The 17,754-nt window shown below is 44.3% G+C and overlaps 1 protein-coding gene across 1 annotated transcript in view; it reads left to right on the forward strand.

Annotated features, from left to right (window-relative positions):
- The window catches only part of COL26A1 (collagen type XXVI alpha 1 chain), a 342,088-nt gene that overhangs the window by 317,065 nt on the left and 7,269 nt on the right, over positions 1 to 17,754 (forward strand). The window contains exons 10-13 of the mRNA XM_014525512.2: positions 4,305 to 4,367; positions 8,299 to 8,343; positions 12,723 to 12,767; positions 14,837 to 14,921. Of these exons, the coding sequence (XP_014380998.1) occupies positions 4,305 to 4,367; positions 8,299 to 8,343; positions 12,723 to 12,767; positions 14,837 to 14,921 (238 nt within the window). The remainder of the gene's footprint in view (positions 1 to 4,304; positions 4,368 to 8,298; positions 8,344 to 12,722; positions 12,768 to 14,836; positions 14,922 to 17,754) is intronic.

The following is a 17,754-nucleotide window of genomic DNA, read 5'->3' on the forward strand; positions in this document are numbered from 1 at the left end:
ATTCCCAACAATATCTATTATATTTGAGTATTAAAATTTCAGATACTTATGTGTTTGCCTTGATATCTCACATTGTGAAAAATTTGCTCATAAAATGGTTGTATGGAAGATAACTGGACAACAGGCAAAGTCTGTGCAGGGATTGAAAATGGATGAAATCAGAGGTGAGCAAAATATGGCCCATGAAATGATTTTACCTGGCCTTTGGCTGGTCCTCTGAAGGAGAATTATATCCAGCCTACAATTGCCCTGGCTTTCAGTGCCTCTCGCCCGTCTCCTTTCCCCATGCCCACCAACTGCAGCAGCCACTCCCCTCCCCTCCCTGGCCGGCCCACCCTATTCTGCCCCTAGCCCCCAGTGTAAGCTCCAAAGCAGGGGGGTATTGAGCTCCTAGCCAGGTAAGGCTGGTGAGGCTGTCTGCGTGATGCTTCAACCCCACACCTGGCGTCCCAGGTAAGATTCTCCCCACTGGGGAGGGAAGAGGTGCAGGGCGAAGAGGGCCGGGAGTCACGGGTCATCCCAGCTCTGCTGGGCTGGGCGTGGTAGGGCCAGGCTTCTTTCTAAATGGAAACAAGTTAAGGACCTTATTACATGTTGCACTTAGAGCAGCTCAAATGTTGATCAGTATTAGTATTAGCTTGAGTTTGGATCAGTTCAAAGTTCATGCCACCAGGGGCCTTGAGGACTGAAAGGGACGAATCCTTCCCCCACCCCCAGGCTTCCCCTCTACCCCCCCCACTCTTGGGGCTCCCCACTTCCGCCCCCCTGGCTAACTTTCAACTGCTGGCACTGTCCTAGGGGTGCTAGCAAGGAAGGGGAACCCACTGCCCAGCACCCACCACCATGGCCAGGCTGCTGCCCTTCTCCGGGCTAAGCCTAGTCCAGACAGCAGTGGTGGCAACAGCAGTGGAAGGGCTGGGCAAGGGAGTTCCCATTCCCTTCCTATTCCCCCAGGACAGCTGGAGGGGCAGGCAGAAGGCAGCTTGCTGATCAGGGATGGTGGGGGGACAGGAGTGGGGAATGGTGACCCAATTTGTGGGGAGGGTAGGTGGGGTGTTCACAAAAAACATAGCCTAGAGTATTAGTGTACTGGGTCACCATTCCCTTAGTGTAAGGGCCTTGTTACATATTCATTTGAGGCAGCTTCTGGAGCAATTAACTCCTGGATTGTCTGCAGTATCCCCTCCCCCAGCCCCCCTGTTCTGTGTGGACACACTTTCCACCCCCTGAGCTCTACTGTTGGGGGGGTGGGGGGGTGACCTTCCCACCCCTAGGGTAGCAATCCCATGCAAACAGCCTGCAGAGCACATGCCAGCTAGCCAGGTTGCAGGGAGTAGGGGCTAGTGGGGGTCGGAGGAGAACAAGGTAGGGAGCCAGATTAGGTCCCCATGAGCTGAGGCTTCTTTCCCACAGCGGGGGAAGTAGCTCCCCCAGAAATGCCTTCCCTCCCACCTCCAGTCACCCTAGGAAGTATGACTAGCATTCCCCACACCTCAATACTAAATCCCATTATACTAAAACTTGAGGCCTTCCTTAATTTACTTTCTTTATTTCTTTTTAAATTCTTTATTTTTACTTCCTTTTATTTTATCCTCCAGTGGCTGACCTCCTTCATTTTACCACTCTTCCCTCACCCCTATTTCCTTTCTACCTCCCATTTCATTACCCATGCTCATCACATTAACTGTCCCGCACCTGCTCCCCTTCTTGCCCTGCAACCCATCTCTTGCACACCCCTACCTAGAGCAGGGATAGGAGCCTGTCTTGGCTCACCAGCCCTTTAGTGGCAACTCATAGCTGTAGCTCCTAGTCAGGCCCCTGCTCGCTAACCCCCTAGTAGCAAATTACAACTGTACAGATGGGGGACAGTCAGAGAAAGTTTGACTGCTGTAAACTTGAGCTAGCACTAACACCAGTCGACATTTGAGCAGCTCAAGTACACTGTGTAACAAGGCCCTAACATGAGCTGGGTAACATGGATCAGAGATAAACCTAAACTGGAGTAGTGTAACTTTGAATGTAGCTTTAAATGTTTTTTCTACATACCTCAAGGTACCAGGAGGCTCATCAACACTGCGAAGCTGGGGCAGATGGAGCGTCCTACAGGAGCACAGGGAGGGGGCTCCCCAGCGTGCTCGGCAGGAAAACTAGAAGTGGACCAGAAGCACTTCTGGTCCACTTCTGGTCCACTGGGGAGCGCACTGGAGCGCCCTGTTACCCCCCCCCCCCCCCCGTGGTCGACGACTGGTGCCTCCTGGGTCTGGGGGGGGCCCCCTGCAGTTGATCGTACACTCCACTTCTGGTCCGCTTCTGGGTTCGCCGCCAAGCATATGGGGGGGGCGCCGCGCTCCTGTGGGATTCTCCATCCACCCCAGCATTGCAGCACTCATGAGCCACACCTGGTACCTCGAGGTATGTAGAAAAAACATCTAAAGCTGTGTCTATATCTGAATCGCTGATTCTCTGAATCAGCATCGAATCTTCAGATATGGATTTAGCCGAATCGAATTGGGGACAATGATCCAAATCAAAGAATCGAATCACTGTCCCCAGTTCGGGCCAAATCCAAATCAAATAGGGCCCTTTTCGCACATCCCTAACTGTCTAGTAGTGACACACAGCAATAGCCGCATCTCTCAGTTCCTGATCCTGGTATAATTTATAGTGATGATACGTATACAAAGCATGTGTAAGTAGCACTGGGGCATGCATTTGTCTATTCAGAGTCCAAAGATCTTTAGGTTCCCCTGTTTGCAAGAATGTAAGGGTAGATTACTGTATCACACTCATGGTTATAGACAGCTGAGACGCACAGACACACAGATAGTATAAACCGAAAACATTCTTCTCTTCCTATCTTGTTTGTAACAGTGGCTTCACGCAGTGGTTAATTTAAGATTTGGATCAATATCTGTAAAGGAGTTCAGTTAGTACAAGTCTTGAAACAGTGACCCTCTTTCCATTGGTGACTGCTTTATAGATTTATTCAACCTGGGGAGCAAAATTATTAGTGAACATTGGGCTTAATTTGAAAATTGTTTATTTGGGTGAGTGAATCATCAAAACGGTATCCTTTGCACAGTCCAATTAACTCTGAGGCATGTGTGCTTACTCTGACCATCCCACTGAGATGCTTAGGCATAGGCTTTGCCAAGTTTTCATGGGGTGCTGCGTATATTAAACAAACGTAGGATCCCTCGGAGGCCAAGATTTTCAGAAATTAATGGCAGTTTGGGATCCATAAACTAAGACCTCAAGGAAATTCAAATATTAGAGGTTGGGGGTGGTTAGCACTTTCTAAAAATCAGGCTGTATATTAGGAAGTCTCAAACTGAGTGGCCAAAAAAAAAACCCAAAGCGCACAGTCAATCACAGGGTGAAATATCCACTTGGTACATATAGGAAGCCTCAAAATACAAGGGGAAACACAAAAAGTAACATAAATTTGTGGTGCCTATTGACAATCTGGTTCTTCCCTTTTCTTTGGACATTCAGCAAGCTTGGAGTTAGAAAGGGAGGTAGCATCTCAGAAAGTTTTACGTGCAGCAGTGAGGCTTTGAACTGGATGAGCAAAAGATAGGGTTTGCAAGTCTTATAATGAGCAATAAAGGGAACATACTGCATATTTCCTGGGCTGACTAAAGTCTCCATTTATCAATTTCAGGACCTGGTTGAAAACAAGGAGAGTCCAGTGATGCTGGCCCCTTGGTCCACTCACGTTGCTCCCTAAACTGTCATGATGTGCCCATGTACAGTGCCTGCAGAGAACGATCTGCAGGGTCCGTGGAACTCTGCCGGGTATTAAGGAAAAATCTAAATAAAGCGTCTTTGGCAGGTTCTTCCAGTAACAGACCTGTCAGTTGGCTCCCATTGTGCACACCCACCAGGCATATCTACTTTCAATAGTGTCTGCATTTTTCATTTCTAAACAAATTGGACTACAATTTTTCGTTGTTTTTAAGGCCTTATGGAGCATATGTGGGCCTGTATAAGAGAGGGTGTCAAAGAGGAATGTTTAAACTGTTATTGTGGAAATTCCCTATATCTCTCTGCTCAGTGATCTTGTAGATGACCCCACCTTCCCCTTGGAAAGTTATTTTACACTCATGCCAAATATAGTTTAGTTCAAGACTTGCACTGTTCAAGTGTAAGTGACTACACCAGCAGGGGATCTAGCTCAGCACCGTTAACAGTTAAAGGTGGCTATCCAAGACTTTCAGTCATCATTCATCAGTGAAGTTGCCTATAAAATGAATAATGGAAAATAATTCCTCCTTGTTCTGAATCTCTTCTCTGTTTTATAGGGGGTGCCAGGCCCTCCTGGACAGCCTGGGCCTAAAGGTTCCAAAGGAGACAGAGGAGAGAGAGTAAGTTAAAATATTATCATATCATAAACTCTGTGATAACTGTTCTCAACAAGTTCTGGACCAACTCCTCAGGCAGTGCATATCCACTTCAGTGAAGCTACAGTCATCTTGGTTTAGGTGCATAAAAGTTTTGAATACTCTGTAAGAATTGTGACAAGAGGCAGTGGCACAAGGAGTGGGGTATGTTACTGACTCAGTTTAACTCACCCCAGAAAAATTCAGCATAGCAAACACCAGCTGTTAGGAATAGATTTTTACATTCAAGAAAACAAAAATCTCTAATAGCTCTTGGGCACCTGACTTTCCAGTGGAGTTTCCTATGTTGTTAAATGGCAAATAGAAAAAAAAAAACTTGTCCAAGGGCACATCTACACATGTGCTTTACTGCTCAATTGACGAATTAACTCCGCAGTAAAGCATCACAGTCTACATGTGCACCCATATTAGGGTACAGTAAACTAATTAATTCTGCAGTAGGATAGTAGTGTTTGAGACAAGTACTGTCTCACAGTGGAGTAATTATGTGTGCTCAAACACACGTGTAGACTGTGACCAGGGCTGGCTGGGGCACAAGGGTGCTATAGTGCAGGAGCTGCCTGCAACCTAGCTCTGCTCTGTAGCACCCTCATGCCCCAGTCAACCCGTCTGTTGCCCGACGCTGCCACCTGAAGCCTGGGACTGACCCACAGGCCGCCTGCCAGCCTGAGGCTACTCTGCCCTGGCTTGAATTGATGCGGTCCTGGGAAGCAACTGACTCCAGTGCAAGCTGCGCCAGAGTTTATGCAGGCACATCAGTAGCAAACACATGTAGATGTGTCCAGATAGATCCAGATTTGTCCTGCACATAAGTCATTGCTCAGGATCAGATAACGTTCTTAAACTATTTTTATTTAAAATGAACATGTACCTCTTGATATTTTTGCCAAGGACTTGGAAATACAACAGGATGGGCTATTTTAGAATTATTTCCAAGCTGGTAAAAACTAGAAAGTACAGAGAAAAAAATCCAACCCGCTGAGAGAACATATTCTCATCCGGTTCCCCAGCCTATTGTCCTAACAGACCGTGGAGGTTCAGACTAGAATGTGAACTTCTGGATGCTTCTGCTAACCCAAACCTCCAAAAATCCTCAGGATTGCCTTGCACTAATGGTACCAATTGATGATCTATGGAATTCCTTATATGAGGAGACATGGGATGAAACCTTTGGAGAGCTGCACTTGGGCTGTCATGTACAGGTGGCTCTTGCTGAGAAGATGTTGCCAATAAAATGATTTGTAATATGTAACTGGGATAGAATAATGGAAGATTTTACAGTAAGTTCTAGAAAGAAAGAACAGCTTCAAAAAGAGTTTTTGCTCAATCGAAATGGTGTGCAGGGAGAATGGAAGCAGGTAGGCCACAGTCTTCCTCAGTGCTGTGAAAATGAATCCCTTTCTTTAAGAAGACTTTTTATCTGTATTATGGATTTAGGTTGATATGGAGCTCATCACCAGTGAATGAGCAGATGAAACTGACTTTTTTCCTCTGCATTCCCTATTAATGCATCTCTCTCCCATCCTACCGTGTCAGGCTAGGCCCCTCTCTCAGTCTGTTATCTGGTACCATGTAAACCAGTACAGCTTGTTCCGTGGTTAGGTTATTGGCAATTAAACCGGCTCCCTTACCTGGCCTAGCCTGGGTGAGGAGGGTGTGTGGACACCCTGCAGGACCAAAAACAAGATCTGTCAAAGGGCAGATGAGCTGCCTGTGAGCCAGTGGCCATCCATACCTGGAGAGGAGATGGGTGCCACCAGGTCACTCTGCCAGAAGAATAAGCAATGATGCAAAGCAACTCAGTTAATCTAGGAGGGTTGTTACAGTATCTAAGGTGCCCCAATGGTGACAGCGGCCTCAGGACTGACTTGACTCCCATCTTTGCCTTCTGACCACTTTTTCAAGCTAAGAGACAGATTGATTGTCTGGGAGGCCTTTGAAAGATAAATTCCAAATGCAGTTTGATTAACTCTGGATGAACTTGGAGTCTGCACAGGAGTATAGCTAGGGACAGGATTAACCTGAATGTCCCCAGCTTGTACACCAACTCGGTAGCCGCCCAGAAACTTGATCATATAAAGCTCTTTTCCACAGCCCAGGAAGACGCTGTTGTCTGAAATAACTTGATCATGGTAGAGAGACAGAGACAAGGGCTCTGTTTAAAGGATGTTGAAAGAGTCTGAAAGAGCATTCCTCCTCGAATATAGAGAGACCACATGCATCCCTCTGCGAGAGCGAACCCATTTGTAATGGTGATCAGTTTTTATGTAATTAATGCCAGCTGCTCCATGGCCAATCCAGTATTGACTTGTTTACTATAACGGTGCACACTACTATCTCATTCTAATATTATAAAAGGCTAAGCCTGTCTCTGTCTGTCTGTCCGTAATGCTTTACTCGTGCTCCATCCCCACCCCGCCCGCCCTACCCCTGTCATTCTGGACGGGCAATTGGCTAGTATAACAGATAAAAGTATGATAGAGACGTGACAGAAACAGACTAAGTGGTTGCTAATACATTTCATCTCTAGTTACTGGATGAGTCTTATTTCTGTTGGATGTTTGTTTCATGTCAGTGAAGGTCTTTTTAAATTTAAAAATAGAGTTCTCTACTGCGACAAACTATTGAACTTTCCATCCAGGGGATTGATAAAAGCTCTTCTGTAACTGCTCTTGACAGTATTCTTGAAGGCTTAATTCTATGATTAACTGTGCGCTAAGAATATCACCCATTACGGTTAGACTAAACATGTGATGGAAATTACACTTTTGTTGCAATTGAAAAGTTTTGTGGGATCATGACATTTTAGTAAAACTTTCAGTTGGAAAAAGCCTAAATGCATTGTTTTGACTTTCTGGTCTTGTTTCAGTGAAATGAAACAAAAACATTGTTGATATTGTTATGAGATATTACTTTTTTTTTTTTAATATTACATATAGTTTAACATTTCAATGTGAGCAAAAGCCTCCTGGATCAAAAATTTTCAGATTTCCTATTGAATAGATGTTTTACTATTTCAATTTTTCCATCAGAATGAAAACTAATTGAAATGTCAAAACTTCCCACACAACAACGTGTATCTTTCTGACTAGCTCTGCTTCTGCATGAATGGGATAGTAAACATTTATAGAGTATACTGGCAGAAGAAAATACGATGTTTATGGAAGATGGCAGGTACAACACGTTTGATCACCTGCAGTAGGCTCTAAATTTTGAATTTCTGGATGTTAGGCATGCTTTTCGTAGTGAGAAACAGAAAGAACATATGCTTGGTTAAGGATATGTTAAGCCCTTGTCTACTAAAATCGGAGCTGCTTATGACATTAGCCACTAGGGGGAACTGCATGTTTCATATTTGGATTTGATGGATGTAAATTTAAGGTTAGCATCATATAGACAAAGTTCATGGATTATGCAGTTAATGACAGCCACAGCAAAAGAAAAGTGAGAGAGATCCATGTTTTCTATGTAAGTGTAAAGAAAACCTTGATGTACACACTGCCCCTTAGCTAGATGAATTGCTGTTTTCTTATGCTTGTCTACAGGCCTGATTTGCTCAGTGAAGGATCCAAGAAACTCCCATAGAAGTCCATAGTAATTATTTCTTCCATTGGGGATAATTGAGCCATATTCAGATGTTACCTTTTCTTCAGAATCTAGTTTGACAGCAAAGGTCACTACGTTCTGAATATAAATTTAATGCAGTATCTCTTCTTTTTTAAAGAAATGTATTACCTTAGCCCTTTATGTGGAATGAGTAGAGAAGCAATTTGGAATGGTCTTATCATGATCTTAAAGTTCTAGAGAAACCATTTTAATTGGTCTGGTAAAATTACATTTTATTCTTGTCAAAAGGAAAAGTATCTCATAATGACACTTACTTTATTTCCAACAGGGACAAGCAGGTCTGACTGGAGAGAGGGGCATTAAGGGATTTCCTGTAAGTGTTGTATGTGGGTACGTGCAAGAGAGGCAGACAGAAGGTTCGGGGGTGGAAAAAGGGGGAGTATATAGTACATCCAGTCTCTTAAATAGTGAATAGCTATTAGGCAAGACGTTCTGCTGGGGCTCTGATACAACATCCAGGTCAGAAATGTCCCTCTCAGAAAAGCCACACAAACAGAAGCCTCACCTTTTTATTGTATTGTGTAAATGAAAGGCTGCATTTCAGTGCTATACTTCATATCCAAGTACATGATAAGAAATGTCTGATAGAATATAAAAGCTACACTGGAAGGAGGGTCGATGATCTAATAAACCTTCTCAGTCTCTCTATGCTGGTTCTAGGAGAGGGTATAGCAGTCCAGCAAAGAGAGAGGCTGTACCAGCCATGGATTTTTTCCCCCTGAGAAACTAGTAGCAGAAGATAAAAACAAAAGGTAGTGTAAATGAAACACTGCATTTCAGAAGATAGATCTGACATATCGCCTCCCTTTTGCTGTAAAGTCTGTTCTTGTTGTTTGTATTATGGTAGTCTCCAGGAAAGTCACTCAAGGAGCAGCACCCAAAGTACACGACACAAATATAGAGTTTGTAGTTCTACCTTCCTGGTTTCTGCTAACTTACACCCTGGTGCAGGGTACCAAGGGACACAGAGTCCACTGGATAAGAAGGGACGTGGCAAGGTACATAACATTTTCCTGGTTTCCCAGAAGAGGCCACAGTGGGGAGCACTGATTGGAGAGGGGATGAGGAGGCAGCAGAGAAAGTAATAGAGAGGTGATAGGGAGGGAGCAGCACAATATCAGTACAGCTGGGGGAAAATGCCAATTCAGTAGACCCCTATTGCCATCCTCTCCTAACAGGTCTATGTGGACGGAATAGAGTTTCCTTTCAAGCTAGAATTCCTATTTGACCTCAACAATAAGTCTCTTATTAAAAAACGTAAGAACTTCCATTTACTGGGTCAAATACAGGTCCATATTTCTCTGTAGCTTGTGTTACAGTGGCAGGGACTAATCATAGAAATCAAAGAGAAGTAGGTCTAGAAAGGACCTCCAGAGGTCATCAACCCCCCTGCCTAGGTTCATCCCTATCCAAACCCCCCTGCCATCAACCCCCCTGCCCCTAGGTTCATCCCTATCCAAACCATCCTATACAATGCATAATTGTCCACACAGTCCTATATAGTCAGTACCAATCTAACCATGGGTAAAATTCCTTCCTTCCTAGATACCAAAAGGGAGAGTGAGCAGGGTCTGACCAGGGTTTCCCCTCTGTTCCTCCCCCACGTGCAGCTTCTAGCATTAGCTTTTATGTCTCTAGTAAAGTTTCTCCTCAGATTCTTTCTTTGCTTGTCTTAGTATGGTTTTACATTTGCTTTGCCAGAGTTTGTGCTTTTTTATTTTCCTCGTTAGAATTTGACTTCCATCTTTGGAAAGAAGACTTTCCTCTATTTATTGCCTTTGCAACTTTACCACTGAATCATGCTGGTTTTGGGGGGGTGGTTTCAGTCTGCTTCCTTTTTTTTTTTTTTTAATTTGCAGTGTGCATTTGCTCTGTGCCTCCAACATGATGTTCTTAAGCAGTTCCCGCACTGCTTGCAAGTTCTTCACCTCCTTAGGGGCCTTTTTAAACTTCTGTCTAACTAGCTTCCTCATTTTGGTATAGTTTCCTTTTTAAAATTAAAAGTTACTGTGGTAATTTTCTTCTTGTCATCTCTCCTACATGGAGGTCAAACCCAATTGCATTGTGGTCACTATTGCAGAATGGTCCAGTAACAATTACCCTTTGCATCAAATCCTGTGCACTGCTTAGGACTAGGTTAAGAATGGTCTTTCTTCTTGTAGGTTCCAGGACTAATTGCTCCAGAAAGCAGTCTTTTATAATGTCAAGAAGTTTGGAGAAGTAACCTTGATGCAAGAGGATACCATGATATCTGCTGGAGGATAGGTCCTATGTAAAGAATTGTTCCCCTGCTTCCTAGCTTGATGCCCTCATACCCTGAGACTGTCACTCCTCCTAGCTGCCTGTGGGCTGCTACAGGGAGGAGGGATTACTCAATGTAAGCCTGCTTTATGACCCCCTCTGCCTTCCTCTGCTGCTCCAATTCAGCCACCCTGTAAAGGCCAGGAGCTCCTTGCCAGATGCACAGATAATAAATCTGCCCCAAGACACTTGGTGATCCCCACCCTGCTGCTGGACTTCTACCTGCATTCCTTGTATTTCATTGTGTTTGCTCTGGTCTTCTCTATGGACTAGGAAACTTGAAAAAATAGGCTGGCCTTCTACTTACCTACGTCTATCCTGATCAATGCCTAAACATATTTAAAATTTAAAAACTAAGCTCTAAAGCCAAAGAAAAAGATACGATGATGATTAATAACAATAACAACAATAATAACAGTAACTATCATAATATTTTTTTAAATTAAGAGCAACCAAATTAAGGGCAACTCCCCCTGACAGTGTTGCTCTGAACTCCCACACAAACTCCCCTGTTTGCTGGCTTTTATATTGGGTTGTTGGGGTTTCTGGCTGCCTTGGCTGTTCTACTTAGGCAAGTCCCACCTCCTTGCTCACCTTTGATCGGCTGCTGGGCTCTGCAACCAAGAGCTCCTCCCTGCTCAGTGTAAATGTCTACCAAAATAGAGCCTGGCTCACCCAGCCCAGCCAGGCACCCCACCACCAGACACAGACCCTCTGCTCAGGTTTTACCCAAGTCTCCCCCATGCAAACTCCCCTGTTTGCTGGCCTGTTCACTGTGAATACTGGCTTCCTTGGCCAGAGTTTGGGTGTGAATAAGCAACTAAAAAAAAAACCTCTAGAGCTTCTCTGAACACTTCAATCCTCCATGGTTTGCAGTACTGGGCAGGACATCTTTTAAGAATGGGGTTTCTCCCACTGTTTCTGGGATTCCCCGCTTCTAGTCAGGTCAAGGATCTCTTTTGAATATCCTCTCCCAGGGTACATCAGGGCCAAAATGAAAAAGTGCTGGAGTCAGAGGTAGAAGGAAAGTGAATTGGACAAGTTGCGTTCAGGTGCTTGGGACAGAAGTGGCAGGAGAGCTTTCATTTGACCTGTGAATGGTTCTTTATCTTGTTGATTCATCTGTCTACCTCACCATAGCTGACCCTCCCCTCTCGTTTTTCCCATCTGGCTCATTCACAGTCCTATTGAAACTGTCTCTGTGATGCCCAGTATGAGTCAAGGACTATTCCCAGCTACCTTATTCAGCAGTTCCTGGTCCTGTTCCTTGCTCTTTATTTTACTTATGGTTTAATCTCTCTGTGCCATCGTCTGCTTGGGAAACGCAAACACTTCCTGATGAGCCGAGTGAGCAGCAAGGGAACGTCAGAACAAATTGCACAATTAAGTTTTTCTTCACTAAAATGCATCTTGTACGGAGGTTGAGGGTGATGTGGCTAATGAATGGGAGTCCTGAATAGCAGATATGGATTATTATTGGAAGAGAAAGCTTAGACTCAGACGGCATATCTGACAAGCGTGCACATGCAGGGAAGCATTTCCCATGGCCAAATAGCAGTGGCATGTATTTGCGTGGCTGCTATTTGCCCCAAGCATGCCCCTGTATGCATGCTCGAGTATGCAGCAAAGTGACCTGGGTGGGGTAGGGGAGACTGGGACCATCACGTGTGCTGTCCCCAGCAGCCTTACCTGGGGGCCTTCTGGGACAGCAGTGGTGTTGAGCCAGCTGCTTGGAGCCTGGCCAGCAGCCAGAACCTGACTTCGGCTGGCCAGGCTCCCTTTCTGGCAGTGCACACTGCTACCACATGTGCTGTGCTACTGCTTTTTTTTTTTTTTTTTTTTTTTTTGACACCAGGATCTCCAAGTGTCAGAAAAAATCACTGAGCTTCTAATTTGCAGTGCGGCAAATGGGTGCACATGGGCCGTGTGCAGTTTGTGGTACCTCAAACTGCTTTGAGGTGCCGCAAACGGCATATGCACTGCACATGTGTCAGGATGCACCCAGAATGTGTTTGTTTGGGGATGTTTGTATTTCAGTATTTTCCTGTAAAATGTTGCTCACTGAACGAGTCTCAGGAGGTGCATATGGTTTTGGTCAAGGTCCCAGAACACAATAGTCATTCAGCATTTTGTTACAGTGCAAACATTGTTTAGATCAGGTCACTCTGGAATAAGTCTGGCAGGGTTATATACACAGGTCATGTTGGACTTGCTTCAGCTTACACCAGGCTTGTATTTAGCTCTCACTCTAAAACCTTCAGATACTGCAACATTAAATAGTCAGGACTTCATTTTATTCTGCTGATGGTGCATTGTTTGGAGGGAAGGATTTATATTTTGACTTATTCTTCCCTCATTCACAAGGAACTGTGTTTATCTGTCTCCTCTTAGGGCGAACCAGGAAAGAAAGGTGAAGAAGGAGACAAAGGAGCTGATGTAAGAGAACATTTCATTTAATTTTTTATCGCTGAAAATCCCACTCCCTTGGGAGCCAGGTTTTATCCTTGTTCTGTATTCTGGGGGAGAGACTGCTCCAAAATTACAAGGGTAGACAATTAAGCTGGGATACAAATACCTGAGCACTGGGATGTTCAAACTCTAGGCAAATCTTTTCCTGGCTTGATCTAGGTACCTTAACAGCATTTGATACTCGTGGCTGCTTGTTTTAATAAAATACTGCCTTGTGAGAGAGGGAAGCATTACCCCCATTTTAAAGGTGGCAAGCTGAGGCATGGGATGATTAAGTGGCATACCCCTGGTCACGCAGGAAGGCAGCAGATGAGCTGGAAATCCTAAGTCGGAGCCTGAACCCTTTCAGCCTAAAAAGTCTGCGTGCTGAATCTACGCAACCCCTTCTTTGATGCATTATGTACCCTTACCAGTGTTGGCTCTGGATTTAGACCCAGATGCCTTGTCCCAGAGGGGGCTAGAGGGGGAGGGGGGAAGATGACCATGACCCACCCTCCCACCCTCAGACCTATCACAACCTTTCCATTCAATAATAGGCAAAGTTATGGAAACACAGTGATAACAGAAAAGAAACAATACAAGTAGTCAAGCAATTCTATACATCTACCAATTCTAGGGCTGTCATCAGAGTCAAGAAACGTCTGGCCAGGATGCAGGCTTCACTTTAAGGTTCTCTCTTAGGTGTCAAATGTCACCATGTCTGCAGCCTGGAGGTGGGATGCCAAGGCCCACCCTCCCCACCCCCGTGAGGTGGATGAGATAGGCTAGTGGTGTGCCCTCTGTCCATGGTGGCCTTGGGGACCCCTCTCAGGGGATGAGGATGGGCATGGGAATGGGGCCTCCCTCTCAGGGACCCTTATGAGGAGGAGGATGGGGAGGAGGAGGGATGCTTTGCTGCTCCAGAGTCCTTCTTTTGTATTCTCCTTCCCTCCTGATGACTCTCCATCCATGGCTGTCACTGACTGGTCTCTCTGTTCACCACACTGTCCACGTTCTGTTCCATCAGCATATTCCAAGCCTATCACATGCACACATACTAATTTGGTCTTTCTGGGCCTTCTCCTAATTTGGTCTATTCCCCCCAAAATCGGAAAACTCTGGCCCCCAATCTGGGGATTTGTGAGCTGTTGCCACCTTATCTCATGTTATGGAACAGTGTGGTACATGCCCCCACTTTCCCAGGCTGCGGGTGTATCCATTGGCCTTGTTGTGTTAGACTGCCTGTCTGCTTCTGAAGGCTCTGAAAACTCTGTATAAGACCTACGCACGCATGCATGCACACACGCACACGCCAATTCCCAAAAAGCAAACCTTTAAATACCATTTTTAAGCCATGAGCCAGGGCCCAATTTTGTTTGTAATCTTAAAAGGTATGCTCCTACTTTCCTCCTCATCACTTGCGTTTACCACTGAGTATTCAAGAGTAAGACATTTTGGACTCCACCAAGAAAGTGCCAAAAATTCTCTCCCCACAGGAGGGAGCTGCTATAGATAATTTGATAAAACATGGCAGAAAAGGGTTCTGGCAGATTCTTTTGGTTTCATGGTTCAGTGTCAGTGAAGGGAAATCCAGGCAAATCCCCAAGCGGTGCTCAGATCAAATGACAGATCTGTTTCATGAATAAAAATATTTGCTATTTAAATAGCGCAAAAGACTATGGAAAATGGGCACAAAGTGCATTGCACTAGTCCAAAACTTACAATTTGATAGGATTCAATTTGCATTGGCACACTAAGGAAGTAGAAGCCAAGTTAAAATTTTGGATATGAATCAAAACTTCTCCAGCACTGCTGGGATGCTAGGATGTGGGTTTATAATCAAATATCTTTGCCTCATGTTTCTTTTCAGGTTTTTATAGAGATGTATCTCTTGTCATCACAAACTTGCAACCTTTTTATGTTTTAATAAAAAGAAAATTGCAGGGTCTATGTTAGCAGTATGAAATCTAGAAGCCTGGAGGGCTACATTATGAACATCAATATATAACAAGCTGATTCCATAAGCACATGCTAACATTTTGTACGTTATCTTGCAGGGAGAAGGAGTTCAACAACTTCGAGAAGCCCTGAAGATTTTAGCTGAAAGGGTGTTAATTCTAGAGCACATGATAGGAATTCATGGTAAGTGGTGTGAATTATTGGAGTTAAATTTTGCTTTCTCTGAAGAGGCAAGATGTTCTGAGCTCTGAGATAGGTGACAAGTATGTGCCTGCATGCTCCAGACCTACCTTTTTAATCTGATCTCTCAGTGAGCTACAGGCTTCTAGGGCTGACTGCCACCGGTCAGCAGATGTTTAGGCCAGGACTTTCAATATTGCACTTCTGACCTTAGACTTCTATATTTATAATTAGGTGACTAAAGTGGCCAGTTTTCACAGGTGCTGAACATCTGCAACTCCCATTTGCTGCGAGAGAGTTATTTTAGCTTATACCAATGCTTAAAATGTCCCAAAGACATTTGTAGTGCAGACAGTTCGGTGTGGTTGACTTGTCAGTGACAGATCAAGCTGTGCTGCATTTTACTTCATGTAACATCTACAAATTTAGCAAACTTGTCAGAGTCTTGTGGGCCATATCCTCAGGTGCTGTAAATAACCAGCAACAGTCCACTGACTTTGATGGATCTATTATAGATTGCACAGCTGAGGACTTGGCCTTTTATAGCATTTGTGGCCAAATATTAGTGCATAAGGAGAGCAATCTGTACAGGTCCCATGATTACAGTGTAAAAAATAGTGAATTTGGGACCTTTAAGGAGATTCTTAACATTTCAACTGTTTCTCTTTAAACAGAGTGCTTAGTTTTTCAATTGGAACCAGTTCCCTCACCATCACTGATACAGTCCTTTCACCCCTTCACCAGAGAGGGGGTTTCTGGTGGGTTCAGATCAGGCTTCTCCTTTTCTTTTTTGGAGCCTGGGAAGTTATTGAGCCAGTGTATTAACAGATGCAGGAACTTGCTATGTCTCTTTCTACCTTTCAGAAACTGCAATAGGACAAAATGTTTTAGACCTGTTCATAATTCTACTTTGTTCACCACATGCCTGTGAGAAACCAGTTCGGACTTTGGCAGCTACCCAAATGCTTCTCAACCAGCACTGCCCCTTATGCAGTGAATTGCTTTCAACCTGTTTCCTGGACTCACCCTCACTGCGGCGTTAGGCAGTCAGCAGCAGTTCTCCATTCCTCCATACTCTTGCCTAGCCATACATGTTGAAAGTCGTGGGGTGATGGTCACAGGACTCTATACAAGTGGATTCATCAGGCACCTGACTAGACCTCTTAGGCATACACCATGATGCAGAGGATCAATGGTCGTCTACTACACCATGCAACCACACCCCAGTTCTCCCCCACATCTCTCCACAAGATCCATTCCTCCCTAGGATGGTTTTGGGAAGCAGGCTAACCAAATATCAGTAGGATTCATTGCCCAGTGTCTAATGCCAATGTAAACACATGGGTTAAAATTTTACAAGCATCTAAGACCCATTTCAAGAGTGACAGGGCTGAGCAGCATAAGTTGCTTATGCACATTTGAAATTTTAACCCATTAATTACTGTGGTCCTTGTCCTGTATTCCCTATTAGTTTTGATTGTTATATACTCTTAGATCAGAAGAATCTCAAGGCAGGAGCTCGTTTTGGCTATGGACAGACATTACACATAAACCGGTTTAAGTGATCAGAAACTGGTTTAAACCTGTAGCACAACAGATGTTCAGTGCACATAAACCAGTTTGAAAATGGCTGAAACTGGTTTGAGATAAACGTGGTTGAATGCAGTATTAGACTTAGCTGATTTGTGTCAAACCAGTTTATGCAATGTCTGTCCCTGACCCCTTGCTGGTTTAAGTTAAATCAGACTCTCCCACATCCCAGCATGCTCTCTGGGCTGGGCGGGGCTCTCTGCTCCACAACAAGGCCGCCCCTCCCCTCAGCTCGGGACTGGCCATTCCCCCCCTCAGCTCAGCACTATGGAAGGGAAGGGAGGGCTGCTCTAGTGCCCCCTGGCTTCTAGCCTGAGCCACCACAGGCATGTCCCTGCATGTTTGGGGTGTCTGTATGGTTACAAACTGGTTTACCCTAGCCAGGTTAGACTAACCTGCAAAGATTGAATCATTTCAGTCTCAGGCTTTTTGAATGTCTGTCTCTAGCCCTGGTCTACCCTGCTGAGCCCAACTGGGAAAGAAAAAAGGTGGTGTGTGACAGTCCTTGGAGACAGGGGATTTGCAAATTATTTGTATGAAGGTTGGAGCATGAACACTTGACAACCTCATACAGATGGCAAAGCTCATGAGCTGCATACATCTGCTCCAGGGAAACACAGTATGTTCTGTAAAGACACTTGGAAATCTGAAGGTCCAAGTACATTATAGAGAATCTTACTCTACAGTACTTTTTATCTTTTGGGGCCATTTATACTATGGTAAAGTACTACTAAGTGACCATGGCAGCCTTTTAATACCATTTAAATTATGGGAAAAAAGTGGGTACACCTTGTTTAGTGAGTTGATTCCATTATTTTGGCTTATGACTAGTTGAGTTAGGTTACAATATCTTTTTTTAAATAAATACAGTTCTCTTTGCACAATCCATAGTGTAACCATAGTTATATCGGTATAACTGTGTTTTCTGTTACTATTCCCTATTAATATTATTGTTCCTGTATCGAAAGGGAAATAGTTATATTGGTATAAGCACATTTATACCAGTGTGGTTGCATACACAGACAAGCAGAAGGGCAATAGTTAACTGCTGGTTAAAGCAACAAACACATTTGTGTTTAAACATCACCTTAATATATACTCCCTTTTTTTCTTACCCTGCTACTAGTGTTTTTTTGCTCTTGTGCTATAAAGAAAGAATAGAAATATTGGTATCTTATAACCCTAAAATAGTATTGAACTGCCTAAACTGCAACTCAACCTTTACAAACATACACCTGAAAGAGTG

Source organism: Alligator sinensis, unplaced genomic scaffold (assembly GCF_000455745.1).
Source record: "Alligator sinensis unplaced genomic scaffold, ASM45574v1 scaffold689_1, whole genome shotgun sequence".
NCBI lineage: Eukaryota > Metazoa > Chordata > Crocodylia > Alligatoridae > Alligator > Alligator sinensis.